This window comes from Oncorhynchus mykiss, chromosome 7 (genome assembly GCF_013265735.2).
Source record: "Oncorhynchus mykiss isolate Arlee chromosome 7, USDA_OmykA_1.1, whole genome shotgun sequence".
NCBI lineage: Eukaryota > Metazoa > Chordata > Actinopteri > Salmoniformes > Salmonidae > Oncorhynchus > Oncorhynchus mykiss.
This window is the reverse complement of record NC_048571.1, coordinates 15,983,979-16,005,489: the sequence shown is the minus strand read 5'-3', so window position 1 is coordinate 16,005,489 and position 21,511 is coordinate 15,983,979. Positions and strand designations below refer to the sequence as shown.

Here is a 21,511-nt window from a genome sequence, read left to right as displayed (position 1 = left end):
AAAACAAAAAGTGCACTCATGGGGGGGCCAGGGACCGGGTTTGGGAAACCTTGATCTATACCATGCAAGACCATGTCAGCCCACTAAGCAAAATCCTAGGTGTTCAATATAGGAGCTAACAGTAGTCTTCGGGAGTCTTCAGGTCATCTTTCTGTCATTTCACACACATTGTGAAAGGAAATATCACACAAAAGGCAGATTCTTAACTGTTGTTTTTATTAGGAAAATCCTTTTGCAGATTCGATATGATAATTTCTTCATATACATATCTTATATCTTATAGTTAGGATGCATTGCCACAGTACATTATAGTAGGAAGACTATTGCTAGAATAAATAGCTAGAATAATTATAATAATAACTATATTAAAAATAAAATAATAAAATGTCTATACATGATCATTATGTTAAAAAAAGGTCCAAACAAAAAACATGTTTACAAAAACAATAAGAGTTTAAAATTGTTACACTTTTCAAACCAAAGCCATTATTAATGCAGAAGAATTATAATAATAAAATAGAAATATGTTAATTTCACAGTTTGCGTCCTTATTGGTTCACATGCTGGCTGGGAGGAACACTTATTGGGGCCATGCAGGGAGGGAAGGACAGAGATGGAGGTTAGTAGAACTACACTACCCAGAAGTCATTGCACCCCTCAGAGGCCCGGTCCAGAAACAACTTTGAGGCACTTCCACGTTTTGTGTTTGGCAGAGCAGACAAGTGTAAACAATATGGCGGAAGTTCCCCAAAGCCTAATAGTTATCCCTGTCCCCTATCCAGTCCCTTCAGATATTTGAACTTCTAGGGGCAAGGAGTTGTTTCTGGGCTGATAGTATGATCTGGGGTGATGCAAAAATTCCAAACTGTGTCCTTGGTAGGCTTGAGTTTATAGAACATGTTTCTGATTAACTACACTCAATGAACTACTCTTCCCATAGTCCTTTGTGCCACTTCTCTTCTGCAACATGACCAGTACCCAGTTTCCAGCAACATGACTTTCTGATAACACACATCAGTGAAAGGCTGTAGGGGCTATTTCAGGTAGAAACTACGTAGAACAGACACAACTATCTGGCTTGTATAATCTATTCTAGAATCATATCAGCTCTGTTCTGTGTGTTTCGATCTTGGTTTTTATTCAGCCATTCAGCAGCCTCTTTGTCCATTCCTGAGTCATTATAGGAATGCTCTCTGAACCCATTCCTAAAATCAGACTTTCACGTAAATCATGTTATTGATATATTTGTGAGGAAAGTCTAGTTTTGTGTGTGGATCTCAAGACAGGATCCAGCACACTAAACTACACGCGAAAAAAGAAACCCTCTCATTGGTTCATTTCTGGAGGACTCTGCCCATTTGGGCTTTGGCCAATCCCCCAGGTGTTCAACCAATGAGGTGAGAGATCTTCCTCAGGGCCCACCCCTTCTCTGATTATAATAATGTTCTGTGGAATCACAGTTGGCAGCTTTATCTTTTCACTCCTAAGAGAACCACACTACCCACAATCGTATGAAGAGGGCAAAGGGGGCCATGATGTCACCATTCCCTAAAGTTCCTAAATCCTCTATAGACTCTATATCCACCTCCAGCTATATAACTCGAATAGCTATTTACAGCTATATACAGATGTGGAGTGAAGGGGAGGGGTAATAGGAAGAGTACAACAGACAGGTTACAGGGTGACACAGCAGTGCAGAAAAAGAGACAAAGTGCAAACCTCACGACACCCTACTCCCTATGTAGTGCACTACTTTTGACCAGAATCACATCAGGGGATAGGGTGCCGCATGAGACACGCAGATAATGAGGTTTCTGTGGCACAGAGGACTGCTCTCTGTCTGCTTGGTATTGCCTGTGTATTTATGTGTGTGTGTACTGTGTACAGTATGTGTGTTTGTGTGTGCATGAGCCTCAGCAGTCTGACTCATGCAGAACGTGTGGGTCATCTCCACAGGGAACCTCTGACAGACACTTCATAAAACCGCATTAACACACACACTGAATATTGTGGGAGGATGGGGTAAAGGTGTCTGTGCTGATTTAAACTAACACTGTTGAGTGCACTGTACACACACACACACACACACACACACACACACACACACACACACACACACACACACACACACACACACACACACACACACACACACACACACACACACACACACACACCATACTAGTTTAATACTATTTGATGTAGAACGTTCCACATAATTCACTAAAATGTGGGTCAATCTGATCTGAATAATAGATGACTGTATACTTTATTATAGTTCTAGTGTAATACTGCACTATAACACAGTTTTCTAATCAGATCCAGGACCTTTTCCTGAGCATGTGATCTGAAAAGGAACAACCCTGAGCCTTAGCTATAGCCTACAACTGGGGATCAGCGGTTTCCTGGTCAGGGCATGAGGTCAGGAAAAAATTTGGGCCATAAGTATAACACAGCACATAGCAACACAACGTACCTTCTCAATACCCTATACACAGTGGCCACCGGGGATGGGGACCTTTCTCGTTCTAATTCAGTCTATTCAATTTGCCCATTGTTTTTCAATGACAGATTTTTCCTTTCATGAACAGAATTCCCATGAATATTCTGAATTGAAAATGAACTCCAATCCCTGGTTGAAACTCGAATCAATTCCGTGCTTCTTTATTAGAGAGAGATATGAAGGGGTGTTTTCTACTTCTTTGGGTCCAACGGTGTTATTCCAGAAAGACAGTCTAGATCTGGGTTCCCTCACATAGTGTGTTCTAAATAGTACCCTATATAGTGAATTACTAGTGAAGTACTTTAGATCAGAGCATAAAAAAAAGTAGTGCACTATATAGGGAACAGGGTGCCATTTGAGATGCAAACTTAACCTTTTTGTCTGTTTCGTTACAATACCGTGCTATATAACCAAATTCACAGCCTTATGGTGACCTTCACACACGTTTAAATACTGTACACATTACAAGTCACCTGGAATAATAACTACAGGAGAGCTGCTCCCTCCTTCCTCCACCTCTGTCCAAAATATATTGACAGTTATTTATTCTGCAAGATAGATAACGGAAACATGGTAAAACAAAAACACAACGTCAATCAAATGATTGTGCTTTTAGCTCTCCTGTATAGTAAGAAGTAGGATGACTTTGTCCATAAATGCTGATCTAAGATCAGTTTTGCATTCCCCCCTAATGGTTAAAGTTATGATTTGGGGAGTAAGCTGATCCTAGATCTGCGGGTTAGGGGCAACTTCCACCTGGAGGATATATTCTGTACTTTGACAAACAACCTTATTGCTTTACATAAACCAATAGAGGTGTTTGGGACAATAATATAATGACATTTACATAATAATATCACTCCTTTTTCATGTACATACTATGTAGGAATACACAAGGTGAATGACCACTGGTCTCCAAAAAACGTGTGCGTGTGCATTTATATTTGTGTGTATGTGTGACATTAAGTGCAATGTGATGGTATTTGCATGGCATAAAACTAATTGAGTGTCTTCCCTCCGTCGAGTAGAGTCGTCACTCCATCCTCTCTGTGCTCCTCTGTGTACGAAGAGGATTCAGCTGCTTGGCATGGGAAACACAAAGCCAACAGAAAGGCTCCTCACATGAAACAACAAGGGCCAAAGCCAACCGACGCAAACATTCCCAGCGACATCATCCGCAATATTCCCAGTCCAAATCCCACAGTATTCCCAGTCCAAATCCCACAGTATTCCCAGTCCAAATCCCACAGTATTCCCAGTCCAAATCCCACAGTATTCCCAGTCCAAATCCCACAGTATTCCCAGTCCAAATCCCACAGTATTCCCAGTCCAAATCCCACAGTATTCCCAGTCCAAATCCCACAACCACCTTTTCTAATACCTCTTCACATGTTCCAAGTCCACTCCATCGTCCATCCAACCAAAGTCCAACTACCAAGTGTCCCAGGCAGACTTCTTAACATTTCACTCCAACTACCAAGTGTCCCAGGCAGACTTCTTAACATTTCACTCCAACTACCAAGTGTCCCAGGCAGACTTCTTAACATTTCAGTCCAACTACCAAGTGTCCCAGGCAGACTTCTTAACATTTCACTCCAACTACCAAGTGTCCCAGGCAGACTTCTTAACATTTCACTCCAACTACCAAGTGTCCCAGGCAGACTTCTTAACATTTCACTCCAACTACCAAGTGTCCCAGGCAGACTTCTTAACATTTCACTCCAACTACCAAGTGTCCCAGGTAGACTTCTTAACATTTCACTCCAACTACCAAGTGTCCCAGGCAGACTTCTTAACATTTCACTCCAACTACCAAGTGTCCCAGGCAGACTTCTTAACATTTCACTCCAACTACCAAGTGTCCCAGGCAGACTTCTTAACATTTCACTCCAACTACCAAGTGTCCCAGGCAGACTTCTTAACATTTCACTCCAACTACCAAGTGTCCCAGGTAGACTTCTTAACATTTCACTCCAACTACCAAGTGTCCCAGGCAGACTTCTTAACATTTCACTCCAACTACCAAGTGTCCCAGGTAGACTTCTTAACATTTCACTCCAACTATCAAGTGTCCCAGGCAGACTTCTTAACATTTCACTCCAACTACCAAGTGTCCCAGGTAGACTTCTTAACATTTCACTCCAACTACCACATCTTTCTTTCCCAGGTTCCCTTTCCTCGGATTCCAAGTCAGACGTGAACCACTGCCCTTCCCTTGTTTTAACACTGAGCTAAAGTCTTAGAGGGATTGTTGATGGCACAAGTTCAACGTTTCTCCAGTTCAAGTAATGATTTAGAAGCCATTTTGAATGAGGAGTTAAGAGGATTCTCCATTTTGCATGATGACAGAGACGGTTAGGGGGTATACTGTCTGTATCTTTCAGATGTGCTAGGGAGGGAGGCCATGTATACATAGGATATGTACATTATGTTGGAGTGTCCCTAGTGTAACATCTAGTGACCTCGCCAAGAGGTTGGGACCTCACGGCGTAATGGCTGAGGTGTTGGACTGATGCTGACAGATGCAGGGTTGCGGGTTCGAGTCGTGTTCAGACTACCCCCCCCCCAAATCTTTTCACTACAGTGGGACTGTATGGATGTTTAGGACCCTGCTCAGGCAGACAGGAGATGAGAGAGGAGGATACTGAGAGGGAGAGGTATAGAACCCACCAGTGATCCTGAGGTCTCTTCACTCTCTTCTCTTTCTCTCCCTCTCCCATTCCTTCTCTTCTATCCTCACACTTTCTGTCTTCCTTGTTACCTCCCTTCCTTCCTCCCTTCCTCCATCCCTCTCTCCTCTCCTCTACATGACACTACATTTTCCCTTCAGTCTCTCAGCTCTGGACTGTTTTCCGGACCGTTTCCCGTCGATGTTGAGACTCATGTTTCTCTTCTTGTCCAGGTTGAGCAGCTCCTGGAACAGCTCGGTCACGTTGTGGTTGGTCTTAGCTGACGTCTCCATGAACGCACACTTCCACGTGGTCGCCTTGAAGACCACACAGTAGGATTATTAATAGGATTCATTTTATTATTGTTATTAACAGGAGAAAGTAGAACGGGAATTTGCTTTACAGTAATCGGCCCGACAATACCAGACCTGGGTAAAATATACAAATCAACTACTTTGAGGTGGGATTTATTTAACTTGGGGTTTGCACTTTTGTCACTATTCCAAACTGAATCGATATTTTAAAGTATTTGACATTATGTAGTTCTACTGAACCCAGGTCAGATTTTTGTTTGTTTGTTTACGTTACAGACCTGTGCCTCTCCATCTTTAGTCTCCACCTCTCTCTGGGTCTCATCACTCTTGTTGCCCACCAACATGATGGGGATGGCCTCTATGTTCCCCTTTATGGCTATCACCTGGAGAACACAAGGAGAGATTACAACACATAGTCACCCACACAGTCACACACACACACACACACACACACACACACACACACACACACACACACACACACACACACACACACACACACACACACACACACACACAAACACACAAACACACACACACACACACACACAAACACACACACACACACACACACACACACACACACCTACCTGTTGGTAGATAGGTTTGAGTTCCTCCAGTGACTGTTTGCTGGTTACAGAGTAGACCAGTATGAAGGCATGTCCTTTAGATATGGACAGCCTCTGCATGGCAGGGAACTGGTGACTGCCTGTTGTATCAGTTATCTGGAGCGTACACACACTCTTATCACAGCTGATCACCTGTAGACACACACAAACATACACACACAATTAGTATCATTAGGATAATACATTATCATTCATTGAAAAACAACATTGCTTATACTCAAGGCTCTTTTGATCACTAAGTTGTATCATTTGACTTGGTGCATCAGATCAGTGGATAAAATAGCCCTCTGGACACAATATATATGGTCATTACGTCTATACATCAGATAAAGCAGTTGGCCTACTGCCCATCCCTGATTACCTGTCAATGCATCGTTTTGTCTGAAACGGCACCCTATTCTCTGAAGTGCACTATGTTCAGGCCATGGTCAAAGTAGTGGACTAAAGAGGGATTAGGGTGTTCCAGATGCAGCCTCGGTCTTCCTTCCTCTCCTCCTCCTCCTCTCCCTGTCTCACCTGTCGATAGGTGTCCTCCACAGTGGGGATATAGGTGTCCCTGTCTCACCTGTCGATAGGTGTCCTCCACAGTGGGAATATAGGTGTCCCTGAAGGTGCCTTTAACGAAGCGTAGGACCAGGGAGCTCTTCCCCACTCCCCCCGCTCCAAACACCACCACCCTGTAGTCATTACTCTGCTCAGGCATGCTGCCCCCTACTGCCTGGGCACAGGTATTAAAACAAGAGAGAGAGAAGAGAGAGAGAGAGAGAGAGAGAGAGAGTTATGTACTGTATGTACTGACCCCAGGTAGAGACAGCCACATGTACTGACCCCAGGTAGAGACAGACACATGTACTGACCCCAGGTAGAGACAGACACATGTACTGACTCCAGGTAGAGACAGACACATGTACTGACTCCAGGTAGAGACAGACACATGTACTGACCCCAGGTAGAGACAGACACATGTACTGACTCCAGGTAGAGACAGACACATGTACTGACTCCAGGTAGAGACAGACACATGTACTGACTTCAGGTAGAGACAGACACATGTACTGACTCCAGGTAGAGACAGACACATGCACTGACTCCAGGTAGAGACAGACACATGTACTGACTCCAGGTAGAGACAGACACATGTACTGACCCCAGGTGGAGACAGACACATGTACTGACTCCAGGTAGAGACAGACACATGTACTGACCCCAGGTAGAGACAGACACATGTACTGACTCCAGGTAGAGACAGACACATGTACTGACTCCAGGTAGAGACAGACACATGTACTGACTCCAGGTAGAGACAGACACATGTACTGACCCCAGGTAGAGACAGACACATGTACTGACCCCAGGTAGAGACAGACACATGTACTGACTCCAGGTAGAGACAGACACATGTACTGACTCCAGGTAGAGACAGGCACATGTACTGACTCCAGGTAGAGACAGACACATGTACTGACTCCAGGTAGAGACAGGCACATGTACTGACTCCAGGTAGAGACAGACACATGTACTGACTCCAGGTAGAGACAGACACATGTACTGACCCCAGGTGGAGACAGACACATGTACTGACAAGGGGGTATCCTTGATGAAACAAAAGCTTTGAACTACCGTTAACTTACCACAACTCATCTTTCTGTATTTGAACCTATTCCTCAAATACTATTCTGTATTCTTGGCAGTGTGTGTGTGTGTGTGCGCATGTATTATTGAACAGCTCTGGGGCAAAACCCTGTTATAAGGACCTCTAACACCAAATGACAACACTGGAATTACAATCCCACTTCAATCTAGAACAACACCACTACGTGCAGACATACTAATATTTATGGACCAATGTGGGAATTTCAGTCTAAAGGTGTCCGTGCGTGCACACACACCACACGCGCGCACACACACACACACACACACACACACACACTTCCGTCCTTGACACTAGGGCACAGAGATTGATGACACTCTTACCAAATGGGACTGTCTCACTCTGACCATCTTTCTTTCCTCCCCTTCTCTGATGAATAGAGATGGAAGGATAGAGTGCTTTAATGAATGAATGGTGTAAATGCATCTGGACCAGCCTGGACCAGCCCAGCCAACTCTACATTAGGAGATCACTTTGGCACAGACCAATACTCCTCTACTCAGCATTTGTCCATCTCTCTCTTCTCCTCATCTCTCCTCTCATCTTCTCCCGTGTGTGTGTGCCTGACAGTCTCAGTGGTTAGCTTCCTGAGAGACTGACTGTCTATGGGTGTGATGGAGAGTGATGCAAACAGAGGAAATGAGCATTAAATCTTGGTGTCCCACATATATATATTTCACATTAGAAAGCTTTGTTTGTAGAACATTTAAAACCACTTCTTAACCTGTCTTCATCCTAGTTCTAGACAACAATCCCTTCATTCCATCAATTCAACAGATTTCTCCGACATTAAGATGGGCTTAGTGTGCGTGTGTGTATGTATATACAGTGGGGCAAAAAAGTATTTAGTCAGCCACCAATTGTGCAAGTTCTCCCACTTAAAAAGATGAGAGACGCCTGTAATTTTCATCATAGGTACACTTCAACTATGACAGACAAAATGAGGAAAAAAAATCCAGAAAATCACATTGTAGGATTTTTAATGAATTTATTTGCAAATTATGGTGGAAAATAAGTATTTGGTCACCTACAAACAAGCAAGATTTCTGGCTCTCACAGACCTGTAACTTCTTCTTTAAGAGGCTCCTCTGTCCTCCACTCGTTACCTGTATTAATGGAGGAAAGGGCCAAAATACCAGCAACAGTGTGTGAAAACCTTGTGAAGACTTACAGAAAACGTTTGACCTCTGTCATTGCCAACAAAGGGTATATAACAAAGTATTGAGATAAACTTTTGTTATTGACCAAATACTTATTTTCCACCATAATTTGCAAATAAATTCATTAAAAATCCTACAATGTGATTTTCTGGATTTTATTTCCATTTTGTCTGTCATAGTTGAAGTGTACCTATGATGAAAATTACAGGCCTCTCTCATCTTTTTAAGTGGGAAAACTTGCACAATTGGTGGTTGACTAAATACTTTTTTGCCCGACTGTAAGCGTGTTTATGCATGTGTGTGTGTTACAGATTGCTCTACAGGGGTCTAGGCTTAGCAGCTAATCATTGAGCTTAACCTCTCTGTTTTCTGGACTGTCTGCATTGACCCAATTCCCAGGTCTTAGCTTAGCAGCATGCCTCCTTCACACACACACACACACACACACACACACACACACACAGTGTAGGATAGTAGACTATGCTGATCCTGACATACACAATCCATGCTCCTGCTGGTCAGTATCTGGGGGACATGCAGGAGAGAAGCAGACAGACAGACAGCAGGAGAGGAGCAGACAGACAGACAGCAGGAGAGAAGTGGACAGACAGACAGCAGGAGAGGAGCAGACAGACAGACAGCAGGAGAGGAGTGGACAGACAGACAGCAGGAGAGGAGCAGACAGACAGACAGCAGGAGAGGAGTGGACAGACAGACCGCAGGACAGGAGCAGACAGACAGACAGCAAGAAAGGAACAGAGACAGCACTTCAACCAGCCGAGGTGAGCCGAGGTGAGCCGAGGTGAGCCGAGGTGCAGCCAAAAATCACATGAACATTAAAGGAAATAGGTGCCACTCATAAAAACGTGTTTATTATACTTTCAGGACACTCATGTGCCATTCTTAGAAAGGACATCAGAAACTCAGGCCCTTGTTGGTCACCATATCCCCATGCTAGAAAGGACATCAGAAACTCAGGCCCTTGTTGGTCACCATATCCCCATGCTAGAAAGGACATCAGAAACTCAGGCCCTTGTTGGTCACCATATCCCCATGCTAGAAAGGACCTCAGTAATTCAGGCCCTTGCTGGTCACCATATCCCCATGCTAGAAAGGACATCAGTAATTCAGGCCCTTGCTGGTCACCATATCCCCATGCTAGAAAGGACCTCAGTAATTCAGGCCCTTGCTGGTCACCATATCCCCATGCTAGAAAGGACATCAGTAATTCAGGCCCTTGCTGGTCACCATATCCCCATGCTAGAAAGGACATCAGTAATTCAGGCCCTTGTTGGTCACCATATCCCCATGCTAGAAAGGACATCAGTAATTCAGGCCCTTGTTGGTCACCATATCCCCATGCTAGAAAGGACATCAGTAAATCAGGCCCTTGTTGGTCACCATATCCCCATGCTAGAAAGGACATCAGTAATTCAGGCCCTTGCTGGTCACCATATCTCCATGCTAGAAAGGACAGTAGTAAGGACAATTACTAACCCTAACTCTGATGTGTCCACTCATCATAGCTCAGTCCACAAACGGTTATGATGCAACCATAACGTGGGCATGGAAGATGACACACACATTTCCTCCAACACCCACCTACACACACGCAGCCATGGTCCAATCTCTATTTACTACCATCTGCTACACTACAAAGCTTAATCACTGGAATTACTGTCATCCCTCCCCCTCTCCTCCTTTCTCCCTCCTACTATGAACCCAAACAAACACAAGGACCGGGAACAAACAAACAAACACACACACACACACACACACACACACACACACACACACACACACACACACACACACACACTCTTACAGCAAGGATAGTCATGGAAGAAAGCCTGCCATAAACAGCACACATAACGTTAATCGGGCAAGCATACACTGTCCAGATGGACCCCCTGAAAATATGAAGCGATTAAAAATGGTTTAGCATTGGCTTACTGTTAGTCAGACTGTGAGTCACGTTGCCATCATGTTGGTGGAATGTAGCCTACTGTGTGTGTGTGTGTGTGTGTGTGTGTGTGTGTGTGTGTGTGTGTGTGTGTGTGTGTGTGTGTGTGTGTGTGTAATAATGCATGTCCACCGCGGGCTTGAAACAGGGTATGCTATAGGGAAAGTAAGAGTTAAAAACGACCTCGTTTGTTGTCAGTGGGTCTAGAATACGACATCACAGGCTAACCTACTCTGCCCCTTTCATTCATAAAATACCACAGGAAGAAGAAACGCCATCTCGCTTTGGTGGCATAATTTCACAGGCGCATCACATCCTCCAAATTCTCAAAACGAGACATGTTAGATCCCTGCATAGAATATCATACTCTCTCCCTCTCGCGCATTCCTGACGATAATTCACACCGTTTATGACGCAGTAACAGCAACATACATGTACAGATGAATTTTAACATATGGTAGAAATAACATGAACGGTTTGCAATCAAAAAACTGCTGCCCCATATTTACCAAGGCAAGAATCGCGTGCGTAACCGTCCAAGAGAAGCAACGCCACACAATATCAACATTCTCTTACTGACATAGACTAACGGATTTGTCAAAAGATGGATCTGGTTAAGTGTTACATACCTGAACTTGATGTGTAGTCCTGTTTTAGTGGCTGTCGTCTGACAACACGTTTGTAAGGCAAAACGCTGAGTTTTAAAGCATTTTATACTATTCATGTAGAAATCTCATGTCGTCCGCGAATTCACAGCCCGTGTTCTCTCTCTCACTATCTCTCTCGTTGTTGAAGCTATATTTATCTCTTTCTCTCTCTACTTGATATTCCCATACACTACAGTTCTAGTGCCACGATGTCTTTCTTCCCTCCCTCTATCGGTATGTCTCCATCTATACCAGTCTCCATCGATCCCTCTATGGCTTGCGGATCATCGCGTCATCACACTACACTCATACACACACAGAAACGCACAGATAGGCCTAACGTTTTAGCGACTGAAAACGCAGGACAGGCACGGTTTCGTGAATTACCGAGTTTTTATTTCAGCATATCAAGTGAAGTCATACTTTAGTCAGATTGCCGAATTAACAGCTAAATATGTTTTGGCAGTAAACTGTAGAAAAGGACCCTTCTAGCTGCATCCCAATGTCCCTCCATAGCCGCAGGAAGTAGGGGTGCTGAAGATGATCTCCACTTATTTATAGCCTATAGCTTATATTTTGTGGTTAAACAAAAATGGTCGCTAAGCCTACTGCATGATCAGACCTAACCATAAAGGCCTATTGCTTTTTTATTTGCTAAAGGCACAGTTTCAAATTAAAGTCAGCTGTCAGATTTGGGTATCGTTATTAAAGGCTTTCAGGTGCCAGCTAAAGAGGTTGATGCTTAAACCACAGCCCATTCAACTGTTACCCAATAGTCCTTTGGCGCCAACTGCTTGGGTAGGGTCCAGTCATCCACAGCCATACACAAAGTTCAGTAAACTTTTTCAAATGTAGATCCTATTATGCCATCTTGGCATAAAAAATTAAAATAATCACATTCTGAGTGGACATTGGCATGGAGTGTAGAGGTCGACCGATTAATCGGAATGGCCGATTAATTAGGGCCGATTTCAAGTTTTCATAACAATCGGAAATTTATATTTTTGGACTCCAATTTTGCCAATTTTGATTTTATTTATTTATTATTATTTATTTTTTTTACAACTTTATTTAACCTTTTTGGGATAGGGGGCAGCATTTTCACTTTTGGATGAATAGCGTGCCCAGAGTGAACTGCCTCCTACACTGTCCCAGATGCTAATATATGCATATTATTATTAGTATTGGATAGAAAACACTCTGACGTTTCTAAAAGTGTTTGAATGATGTCTCTGAGTATAACAGAACTCATATGGCAGGGGAAAACCTGAGAAAAATTCACCCAGGAAGTGGGACATCTGAGGTTTGTAGCTTTTCAAAGCTTGGCCTACCGAATACACATTGAGATATGGATAAAGTTGCACTTCCTACGGCTTCCACTAGATGTCAACCGTCTTTAGAAACTGGTTTGAGGATTCTACTATAAAGGAGGGGCTCATGAGACCTCTTTGAGTCAATGGTCTGGCAGAGAGCCTTGGTCTCATGACGCGCGCTCCCGACAGAGTTACCTCTCGTTCCAGTGCTTTTCTGAAGGCATTCTCCGGTTGGAACATTATTGATGTTTTATGTTAAAAACATCCTAAAGATCGATTCCGTACATCGTTTGACATGTTTCTAAAGGACTGTATGGAACTTTCCAAGTTTTTGTCTGGATGAAGATGGATTACTGGACTGAACACGCTAACAACAAGTGGCAATTTGGACATAAATGATGAAACTTTATGGAACAAATCAGTCATTTATTGTCGAACTGGGATTCCTGGGAGGGCCTTCTGATGAAGATCATCAAAGGTAAGTGAATATTTATGGTGTTGTTTCTAACTTTGTTGATTCCAAAATGGCGGATATTCCTCTGGCTGTTTTGGGTTCTGAGCGCCGTTCTCAGATTATGCTTTTTCCGTAAAGTTTTTTTGAAATCTGACACAGCGGTTGAATTTTTAGAAGAAGTCTATCTTTAATTCTGTGAATAGCACTTTTATATTTTGTCTATGCTTATGAGTATTTCTGCAAAATCACTTGATGTTTTGGAATCAAAACATTACTGCACGTAAGGTGCCAATGTAAACTGAGATTTTTGGATATAAATATGCACATTATCGAACAAAACATACATGTATTGTGTAACATGATGTCCTATGAGTGTCATCTGATGAAGATCATCCATTACAAAAAACAATCAATCAATCATAATCACTAGTTATAACTACATATGGTTGATGATATTACTAGTTTATCTAGCGTGTCCTGCGTTGCATATAATCGATGCGGTGCGCATTCGCGAAAAAGGACTGTCGTTGCTCCAATGTGTCCCTAACCATAAACATCAATGCCTTTCTTAAAATCAATACACAGAAGTATATATTTTTAAACCTGCATATTTAGGTAAAAGAAAGGTTAGCAGGCAATATTAACCAGGTGAAATTGTGTCACTTCTCGAGTTCATTGCATGCAGAGTCAGGGTATATGCAACAGTTTGGGCCGCCTGGCTCATTGCGAACTAATTTGCCAGAATTTTACGTAATTATGACATAACATTGAAGGTTGTGCAATGTAACAGCAATATTTAGACTTAGGGATGCCATCCGGAATGGTTCCGTATTTCACTGAAAGAATAAACGTTTTGTTTTCTAAATGAGTTTCCGGATTTGACCATATTAATGACCTAAGGCTCGTATTTCTGTGTGTTATGTTATAATTAAGTCTATGACTTGATAGAGCAGTCTGACTGAGCGGTGGTAGGCACCAGCAGGCTCGTAAGCATTCATTCAAACAGCACTTTCGTGCGTTTTGCCAGCAGGACGTCACTGTGCTTCAAGCATTGCGCTGTTTATGACTTCAAGCCTATCAACTCCCAAGATGAGGCTGGTGTAACCGATGTGAAAGGGAGAGCTAGTTAGCGGGGTGCTGCTAATAGCGTTTCAAACGTCACTCGCTCTGAGACTTGGAGTAGTTGTTCCCCTTGCTCTGCATGGGTAACGCTGCTTTGAGGGTGGCTGTTGTTGACGTGTTCCTGGTTCGAGCCCAGGTAGGGGAGAGGAGAGGGATGGGAGCTATACTGTTACACTGGCAATACTAAAGTGCCTATAAGAACATCCAGTAGTCAAAGGTATATGAAATACAAATGGTATAGAGAGAAATAGTCCTATAATTCCTGTAATAACCTAAAACCTCTTACCTGGAAATATTGAAGACTCATCTTAAAAGGAACAACCAGCTTTCATATGTTCTCATGTTCTGAGCAAGGAACTTAAACGTTAGCTTTCTTACATGGCACATATTGCACTTTTACTTTCTTCTCCAAAACTTTGTTTTTGCATTATTTAAACCAAATTTGACATGTTTCATCATGAGGCTAAATTGATTTTGATGTATTAAGTGTTCATTCAGTATTGTTGTAATTGTCATTATTTCAAATATATATATATTTTTTTTAAATCGGCATCAGCTTTTTCTGGTCCTCCAATAATCGATATCGGTGTTGAAAAATCATAATCGGTCGACCTCTAATGGAGTGTGTGGTGTTTGCAGCACCCCAGGACCAGGTCACCAGGACTGGAACTAAAGCTTTGAACCCTGTACATTTTAGCATGTTATGTCTATCCTTGCTTCCCTAACTTTCTGCCTCTCTCACCATCCCCCGCTTAGGTGGCCACCAGTCTGTGAGCCTAAGCGGGGGATGGTGAGAGAGGCAGAAAGTTAGGGAAGCAAGGATACAGACATAAAATGCAATGGGCCAGGATCTAACCACCAGTCCACACACTGACCCGCCCACCAGACCCCTCCGATCCATCCACTCCAATGTCCTACCCTGCGATCACTCCACCATTTCTCATGGCTGTCACTCCTACCCTGTTGAACTCCCTGTTTTACTGCTGTCTTAACCCCATGTATTTCCCTGTAGCCTACTCTAGCTTGCCACTTCATGTTGTGTCAATGTATACTCTGTATGCCTGCAGTTTGTTTCTGATTTCTTTGCCATTTGTTTTACATTATAATTTGGATTGTAAAGTGTATTAAGACATGTTTAAATGCACTTTAAATAAATAGTGATTTGATCTGTATCTCCCCAGGACCAGCGCTGGAACTAAAGCCTGTACTACCTGTAAAGAGTGTTTGTCTCCCTCCGTCAGTGAATTAGAGTACTGCAAGGCCTACACACCACAGTCCCCCAGGGAATCTCAAGACCACACACACACACACGTGTGCATGGACAGCAAAGGCAGTCTCCAGAGTAAGGGAACAGCTGGGGAGAAAAGCCTCAGGGAGGAAGGGAGAGAGAGTACAGGATGAGTTAGCAGAGCATTGCATGTCTATCACCCCCAGTCTGGCCTCTACAGTTTGATTAAAGGAAGTGCATTTAGACTTGCCAGGTTCCCACATTACTACACAAAACAGAGAAAACACCACAGTCCCTGTGGCAGTGTGTGTGTGTGGCCATTATCAGTCTGTCAGTTTAGTCAGACATGACACTCCCAGCATGGACACAAGAGCCATCCCATTCAGACTCCTGAGCGTTCACCAAAACGCCCCCCGAATGATTTAACTTCCTGTATACCAGTAAATGTACTGTGCACAGGTCAACTCAACATCTTGGTGCAGGGCTATTCCACTCCAGCCTTGACATATGCAGTACTGCTGGTTTTCCTTTCTCCGTGGTAGTTCAATTGATAACATAGGGTGTATGACAAAGTAGGATCAATGTGTTAGCCATCTTTCCTAAATAGTCTGAAATAAATTCATATTTCAGAATTCGTAAAGAACTGAGAAAGGCACGGTGTAACGGACTCCAGTTGAGGAAAAGCGTGAACAAAGTACAAACGGCACACAAGTTCCAGTTTGATTTATTAAAGATGATGAGAAGAGACCGTGCTAAACAAAAATACTTTCCAGTTCAGTTTACATACATAAATATTCATTTTGTTCCGGCAGGGTGATGGAGTAAACATCTTTGGCACAGATCTGCAGACATTGTGGAGACATGCTACTGTATGCACTAATTACAAGAGACTGAAATAACATGGCTACCTTGTAGGAAATGACCCAGCTCAGAACAGCTCCATCCAAACATACCCCTTAGCATCTACTCCCTAGACACTTCCATTAGCCCTACTGGTACCATGTTTCCCAATCCATTAATATAGGGACATTTTTGTTCTAGCCCAGCACTAACCCACCATCTGATTTATTGAATCTGGTGTGTTAGTGCTGGGGTAGGTCAAAGGGGAATAGGCTACGGGTGGATTTGTGAAGTCAACATGGCTCCGTCGAGAGAGAGTCCGCTGATTCACAGACGTCTACACACATGGGTTTCCTGGCAGTAGGCTACAGATTACATGAAGACATTCACATTGTTTAGAGGTCAGATGGATTGTGTAGTGGCTACCCTAAGCTTCTGGTTGCATTCCAACCAGTCTTTAAAAACAGTCATGCTGTGCAGATTATCAGATGCTACAATGCCTGGATTATCGGAATCTCATAAGATTGATACATGCGACTTAAAAAGACAGACTAGAAAGCAGAAAATGCCTTTTCCCTTTTCTGTTTGCTGCAGGGTGGTCACCGGCAACTGATCACATGACAGGATCCATTACCTTCCTTCATCATGGGACATTACACATGATGTGGTTCTGTGTGTTTAGTGTAGTCGAGGTGTCTGAGGCTTGTGGTCATACATCGGTCTGTCACTGGTTCTTGTCATTCTTGAGGGCCTGGTTGACAGCTGGAGAGAAAAACATGAGTTATTAGTTTGACTGACAGCTCTGGTGACCATGTGTGTACAGCTAGATTTACATTGCTGAGATGCGGGATAACTAAGTATCGTACTTGACATGTGAATTAGAGTTCGGAGCAGTCCGACTGCTTCAGATGCCTTTTCTGAAGCAGTCAGATTCTCACAGATAATTTTTTAGCTCAACGTGCAATCACTTTACATTTGAACGAGCCATGGGTGACCATTACGCTAACAGTATTAATTTGCCTCGGCTATGTTGGGGGGGAAAACTGAGGTGTCGGGCGCTGGGAATGTCATTTCCACAATATAAATCTAACTTGTGTGTCTGTGCCTCACCTTCTTTAGTGACAGTGTCAGCCATGTTCTTGGCCTTATCACTCAGGTTGTTGACGACACTGTCCAGGGTGGCCTGGTGTCTGAGGAACACGGGACGGACCACACGGTAGTAGAGAATAGCAGAACCGTTCCACGTCACCGGAGCCATACACCACACCAGGAACAAACACTGTAGGAAAGGGGGATTGAGAGAGAGATTCTATGATGATGTTCTTTTGGCCTCCTGTTTATTGAATGTTACACACAAGTACCTTGCCAGCATAGTAGAAGGGGAACCAGGAGAGGAAGATGTCAGAGAAAGCCTCTGCAATACTGAAGAATCCATAGACCACCCAGTAGGTCAACCACTGAGTGTCATCCTCTTTCTTCTTACTCTCTATGGCCTTGATTCTGATTGGACAACAGGAAAAGTGATGAATGGAAATAAATAATTTAAATAAATAATGTTTAACCCTTCACCTGGAGCATATGATGTGAGCATCACAACACCACTTCTTAGATATGTTTTGAGGTGCTACTTACGAGAGGTACGCTGGGTAGACAAAGCCAATCAGGTTACAGAGGAGAGAGGCTCCATAGCCAAACAACAGATACAAACTGATCAGAGAGAGCACACCTAGAGACAGAGAGATTCATACCAGATATCAGTCAATCTGGAAACATTTCAAATCTTCATATAATGAAACATCTGTGTGTTAGAGCAGGATGTTGGATGAATGAGCAGGATGTTGGATGAATAAACAGGACAAGGCGTCATGTGAAACAATTAAAACGCTGACATTGACAAATTCAACGTTGATGTACATAAGACACCTAGTGTAACCATGTGGAATATGAACCATGGAACAGAAGTGAGATTCCACAGATACTGGTCCACTCTAACCTAAACCAACAAACTAGCAACTACATTAACCTACAGCCGTGAACGTCACGGTCTGTCAAATGAACACTTCAAACATTTCAGTCAACGAACAATGGATTCCCATGTAAAAAAAACTAGGCTCAATCTGAGTTTTAGAGCTGGACAGAGATAAGGAGACAAGCAGCTGCTGCCTGCTATTGTAACCCTAGCAAGCAGGAAAACGGCTTTTGTTTGGTTTAGCGCCTGTTTGCATAGGGAAATCATTTAGACCTATGGCACCAGGCTTTTCCTCTGCAGGTTGTCACATCAGTTATAGTACAATACACCAATCTAACCAAAAATCAATACACCTCATGATCTTTAAGACTGATGACCAGTGTCAGTTATGGGCAGAAGGCTATATATGGTCACAAAACTATGATTTGGAAAAGCAACGAAGGGGCACATTGAAATTAAACTCAAATGTGTCAATGGTGTTTTGTTAAATTCCTGATTTGGAGTGGATCCAGTGTTGGTCATCCACAAACATGCTGCCACTCCCCACATACGGACCGGGACGCTACAGACATCAAAAACCCATTCCCCATAACAGGAAAAACAGAAGAGAGGCTGTTTGAATACCTTGCTATAAGAGTCCTTCATTGCCATGCTGCTTGAAGTAGCCAAGTCGCAGAGTAAAGCCAAGCCGCAGAGTAAAGCCACGCCAAGTAGCAGAGTAAAGAGGGTTACATAGGCAGACCTGTCAACCTTGGGAATTTCCCTGAGCCCTAGTTTGGACATGACAATAGTCCTAGGCATCATTAATTTAGTGACTAGCCAGTGCCTTCCCCTTCCTCCACCCAACAGCTTAGGTTGCCCAGTTGACAACGTCTGAATGGTGGTGATGTGATCAGAGTCCCTCCACAGGCAGCGGTAGTGCAGACAGTCCCTCTCTGACGTTGATGGAAGACTAATGGGCTGGGGTTCCTTCTCCAGAAGAGCTAAACTACATAGTATAGCCTACCGGAAACTTCTCCTCTAAGCTCCTGAACGCTCATAGGCAATAGAGAATTTCACTTCATACCTGACCAGACACAGGCGCACACACCTCTAAGGTATATTGACACACACACTATTTTTTTGCATATTAGGTCCAGTTAGTTCAGTAGTAAACAGAAAGTCCATCACTGCCCAATGTAAAAGTATGTTGTTGCTCTCGGGACAGTTCCATTAACATCAGTACTGGCAGACCTTGTGTCAATAACACCTAAAAGGACAACATAACAGAACTAGCCTAGTCTCAGATCTGTTCGAGATCTTGTCAATGTCAACAATGTCAGTGAATGAGTAGGCATTACGGCACAAACAGACAGGCACAACCTCTGAAGGAGCCCAACTCAACTGAAGACAGCAGGTCACCTTAAAATCTACCATCTCAACATAGCAGTTGGTATTTCTGTAGGAGGTACATATACACCCCTTGGCTAGGGACCAGCTGCTAGCTAGACATTAGAAGCGGCTAAAATCGACCACTAACAGTGGATTGTAGTCTAGGCTGTAGTCTAGGCCTCTCTGACCTTCGCTATTTCAAATGAGTGTCGAAAAATCATTTTGTTGGCAGCCTAGGCCTATATGGTCATCAAGTCACGTTAAAACAATATTTGGTCTGGTGACACCGTTCGTCTTCTGTAGTTTGTTTGTGTTAGGCCTAACTGGGCTAGTTTCCGTTACCGTTTATCAGCTACAACGGTTGCTGGTAGGTTGGTTGGTTAGTTAGTTGTTTTGCTGACATGTCACATTAACGGTCATAGGTGCTGACCTTGCCAAACCAGCCAACGTTGCAAAACGAGAAAGTGTCAACTAGCGGCTAGACTAGCGGGTGAAGTTACAATGTTTCAACATTGACAGAGCAGCATTATAAATCAAGCAACTGGCAAAGTCCTACATTGCAAGTGGATTTAATATAAACTATTACCTGAAGCGATATATTTCTTCTTTATCCCAGTTTTCTCCTCCACCGTTGCTAGGAGATCTGTCACAAAGTTATTTTTATTCAACAAAGCCTCATAGCGGTTATGAAGTTGGGCAAACATTGTTGTAGTGGCGCCGTGTTGTTGATGCTTAGCCTACACAAACACAAATCCAACCAAAATGTCACGGTCAATTTTTAACAAGCGAAAAACGTTCAAACTTTAAACATATGAAATAATTTACACACCGAATTATTAGTGCGCGCCTACAAACTGTTGGGAATATGATTCCAGGCGAAGCAACGAGCGAGAGGGACGAGTTTTATTAAGGTACAACCAATCAGAAAACGACTTTGTTGCCAACTAGTTGAAGCAACAGGTGATGAAATTCCATTTTTATTGCCGGCAGTAAAGTCCAGTTAACCATTATGCTCCTATTATCTGGTGAGTGGTGACTTTTATACTTTTCTGTTATTGCTAGGGTCATGTATTTTGGACTATGTCATGTGACCTAGATTTGAACATTTATTTGAAGCTTTTTCCAAAAATAAGAATTAGACCAAAAATGAAATAAATTGTTTGAGGATGGTGCTGGACTATCTGGCATAAAAAGAAAAGGGGACAGTTTGATGAAAAAGCTTTAAACAAAGGTTAAAATACAGGTCATGTGACATGATTGTCCAAAACACAGGGCCCTAGTCATTGTACATCTATCTAGTTATTTATGTCAAAAAAGCTATAGAAGAGCTTACAGGGCCAGTCTGGATTCTACAAACAGCTGACCCTGCCACTGTTTGACAAATAACTTTATTCTCTGTCTGAACTGAACTTCAGCATGATGCCATTTTAGCACTAGAGGGCACCATCAACCTGCAAATATGAGAGTCATCACTGTACAGTAGTTAGTAAGGCTCCTGTTGGGCTAGGCATCACCTGTAGGCCTACTCATTTGTGCAGTCTGTTGGATCCTGGCTATTAACATTTGAGGGATGGTATACCAGCGGGAGGTTCATCCAAAAATCAAATAACATTTGGGCTCAGCTTGACACAACACTTTGGATGTAATATAATGTCTGACACTTGTTTTTATTTGGTGG

General features: G+C 43.1%; 3 protein-coding genes across 5 annotated transcripts; 1 reads left to right on the top strand and 2 right to left on the bottom strand.

Moving 5' to 3' along the window:
- Window positions 1-210: 210 nt before the first annotated feature.
- Window positions 211-5,038, top strand: LOC118965259 (zonadhesin-like). Its single transcript, XM_036982756.1, has 2 exons — window positions 211-3,941; window positions 3,984-5,038. The coding sequence occupies exons 1-2, from the start codon at window positions 3,626-3,628 to the stop codon at window positions 4,736-4,738; spliced, it is 1,071 nt and encodes a 356-aa protein (XP_036838651.1). The 5' UTR covers window positions 211-3,625; the 3' UTR covers window positions 4,739-5,038.
- LOC110528906 (DIRAS family, GTP-binding RAS-like 1b) lies at window positions 825-12,026 on the bottom strand. 2 transcript variants are annotated; one of them, XM_036982759.1, is made up of 5 exons: window positions 11,519-12,026; window positions 6,681-6,829; window positions 6,077-6,247; window positions 5,765-5,869; window positions 825-5,489 (listed from the first exon to the last, which is right to left on the bottom strand). In XM_036982759.1, exons 2-5 carry the CDS (start codon window positions 6,816-6,818, stop codon window positions 5,307-5,309), a joined length of 597 nt encoding a protein of 198 aa, XP_036838654.1. In that variant the 5' UTR covers window positions 6,819-6,829; window positions 11,519-12,026; the 3' UTR covers window positions 825-5,306. The 2 variants fall into 2 exon arrangements, with proteins under 2 accessions (XP_036838654.1, XP_036838653.1); XM_036982758.1 differs by having other exon boundaries at window positions 6,681-6,833; window positions 11,519-12,023.
- A 4,335-nt stretch (window positions 12,027-16,361) lies between these two features.
- LOC110528907 (receptor expression-enhancing protein 6) lies at window positions 16,362-20,850 on the bottom strand. 2 transcript variants are annotated; one of them, XM_021611091.2, is made up of 6 exons: window positions 20,663-20,850; window positions 20,420-20,570; window positions 18,126-18,219; window positions 17,855-17,993; window positions 17,604-17,772; window positions 16,362-17,255 (listed from the first exon to the last, which is right to left on the bottom strand). In XM_021611091.2, the coding sequence occupies exons 2-6, from the start codon at window positions 20,535-20,537 to the stop codon at window positions 17,218-17,220; spliced, it is 558 nt and encodes a 185-aa protein (XP_021466766.2). In that variant the 5' UTR covers window positions 20,538-20,570; window positions 20,663-20,850; the 3' UTR covers window positions 16,362-17,217. The 2 variants fall into 2 exon arrangements, with proteins under 2 accessions (XP_021466766.2, XP_021466767.2); XM_021611092.2 differs by having other exon boundaries at window positions 20,420-20,850.
- Between the last annotated feature and the right edge of the window lie 661 nt (window positions 20,851-21,511).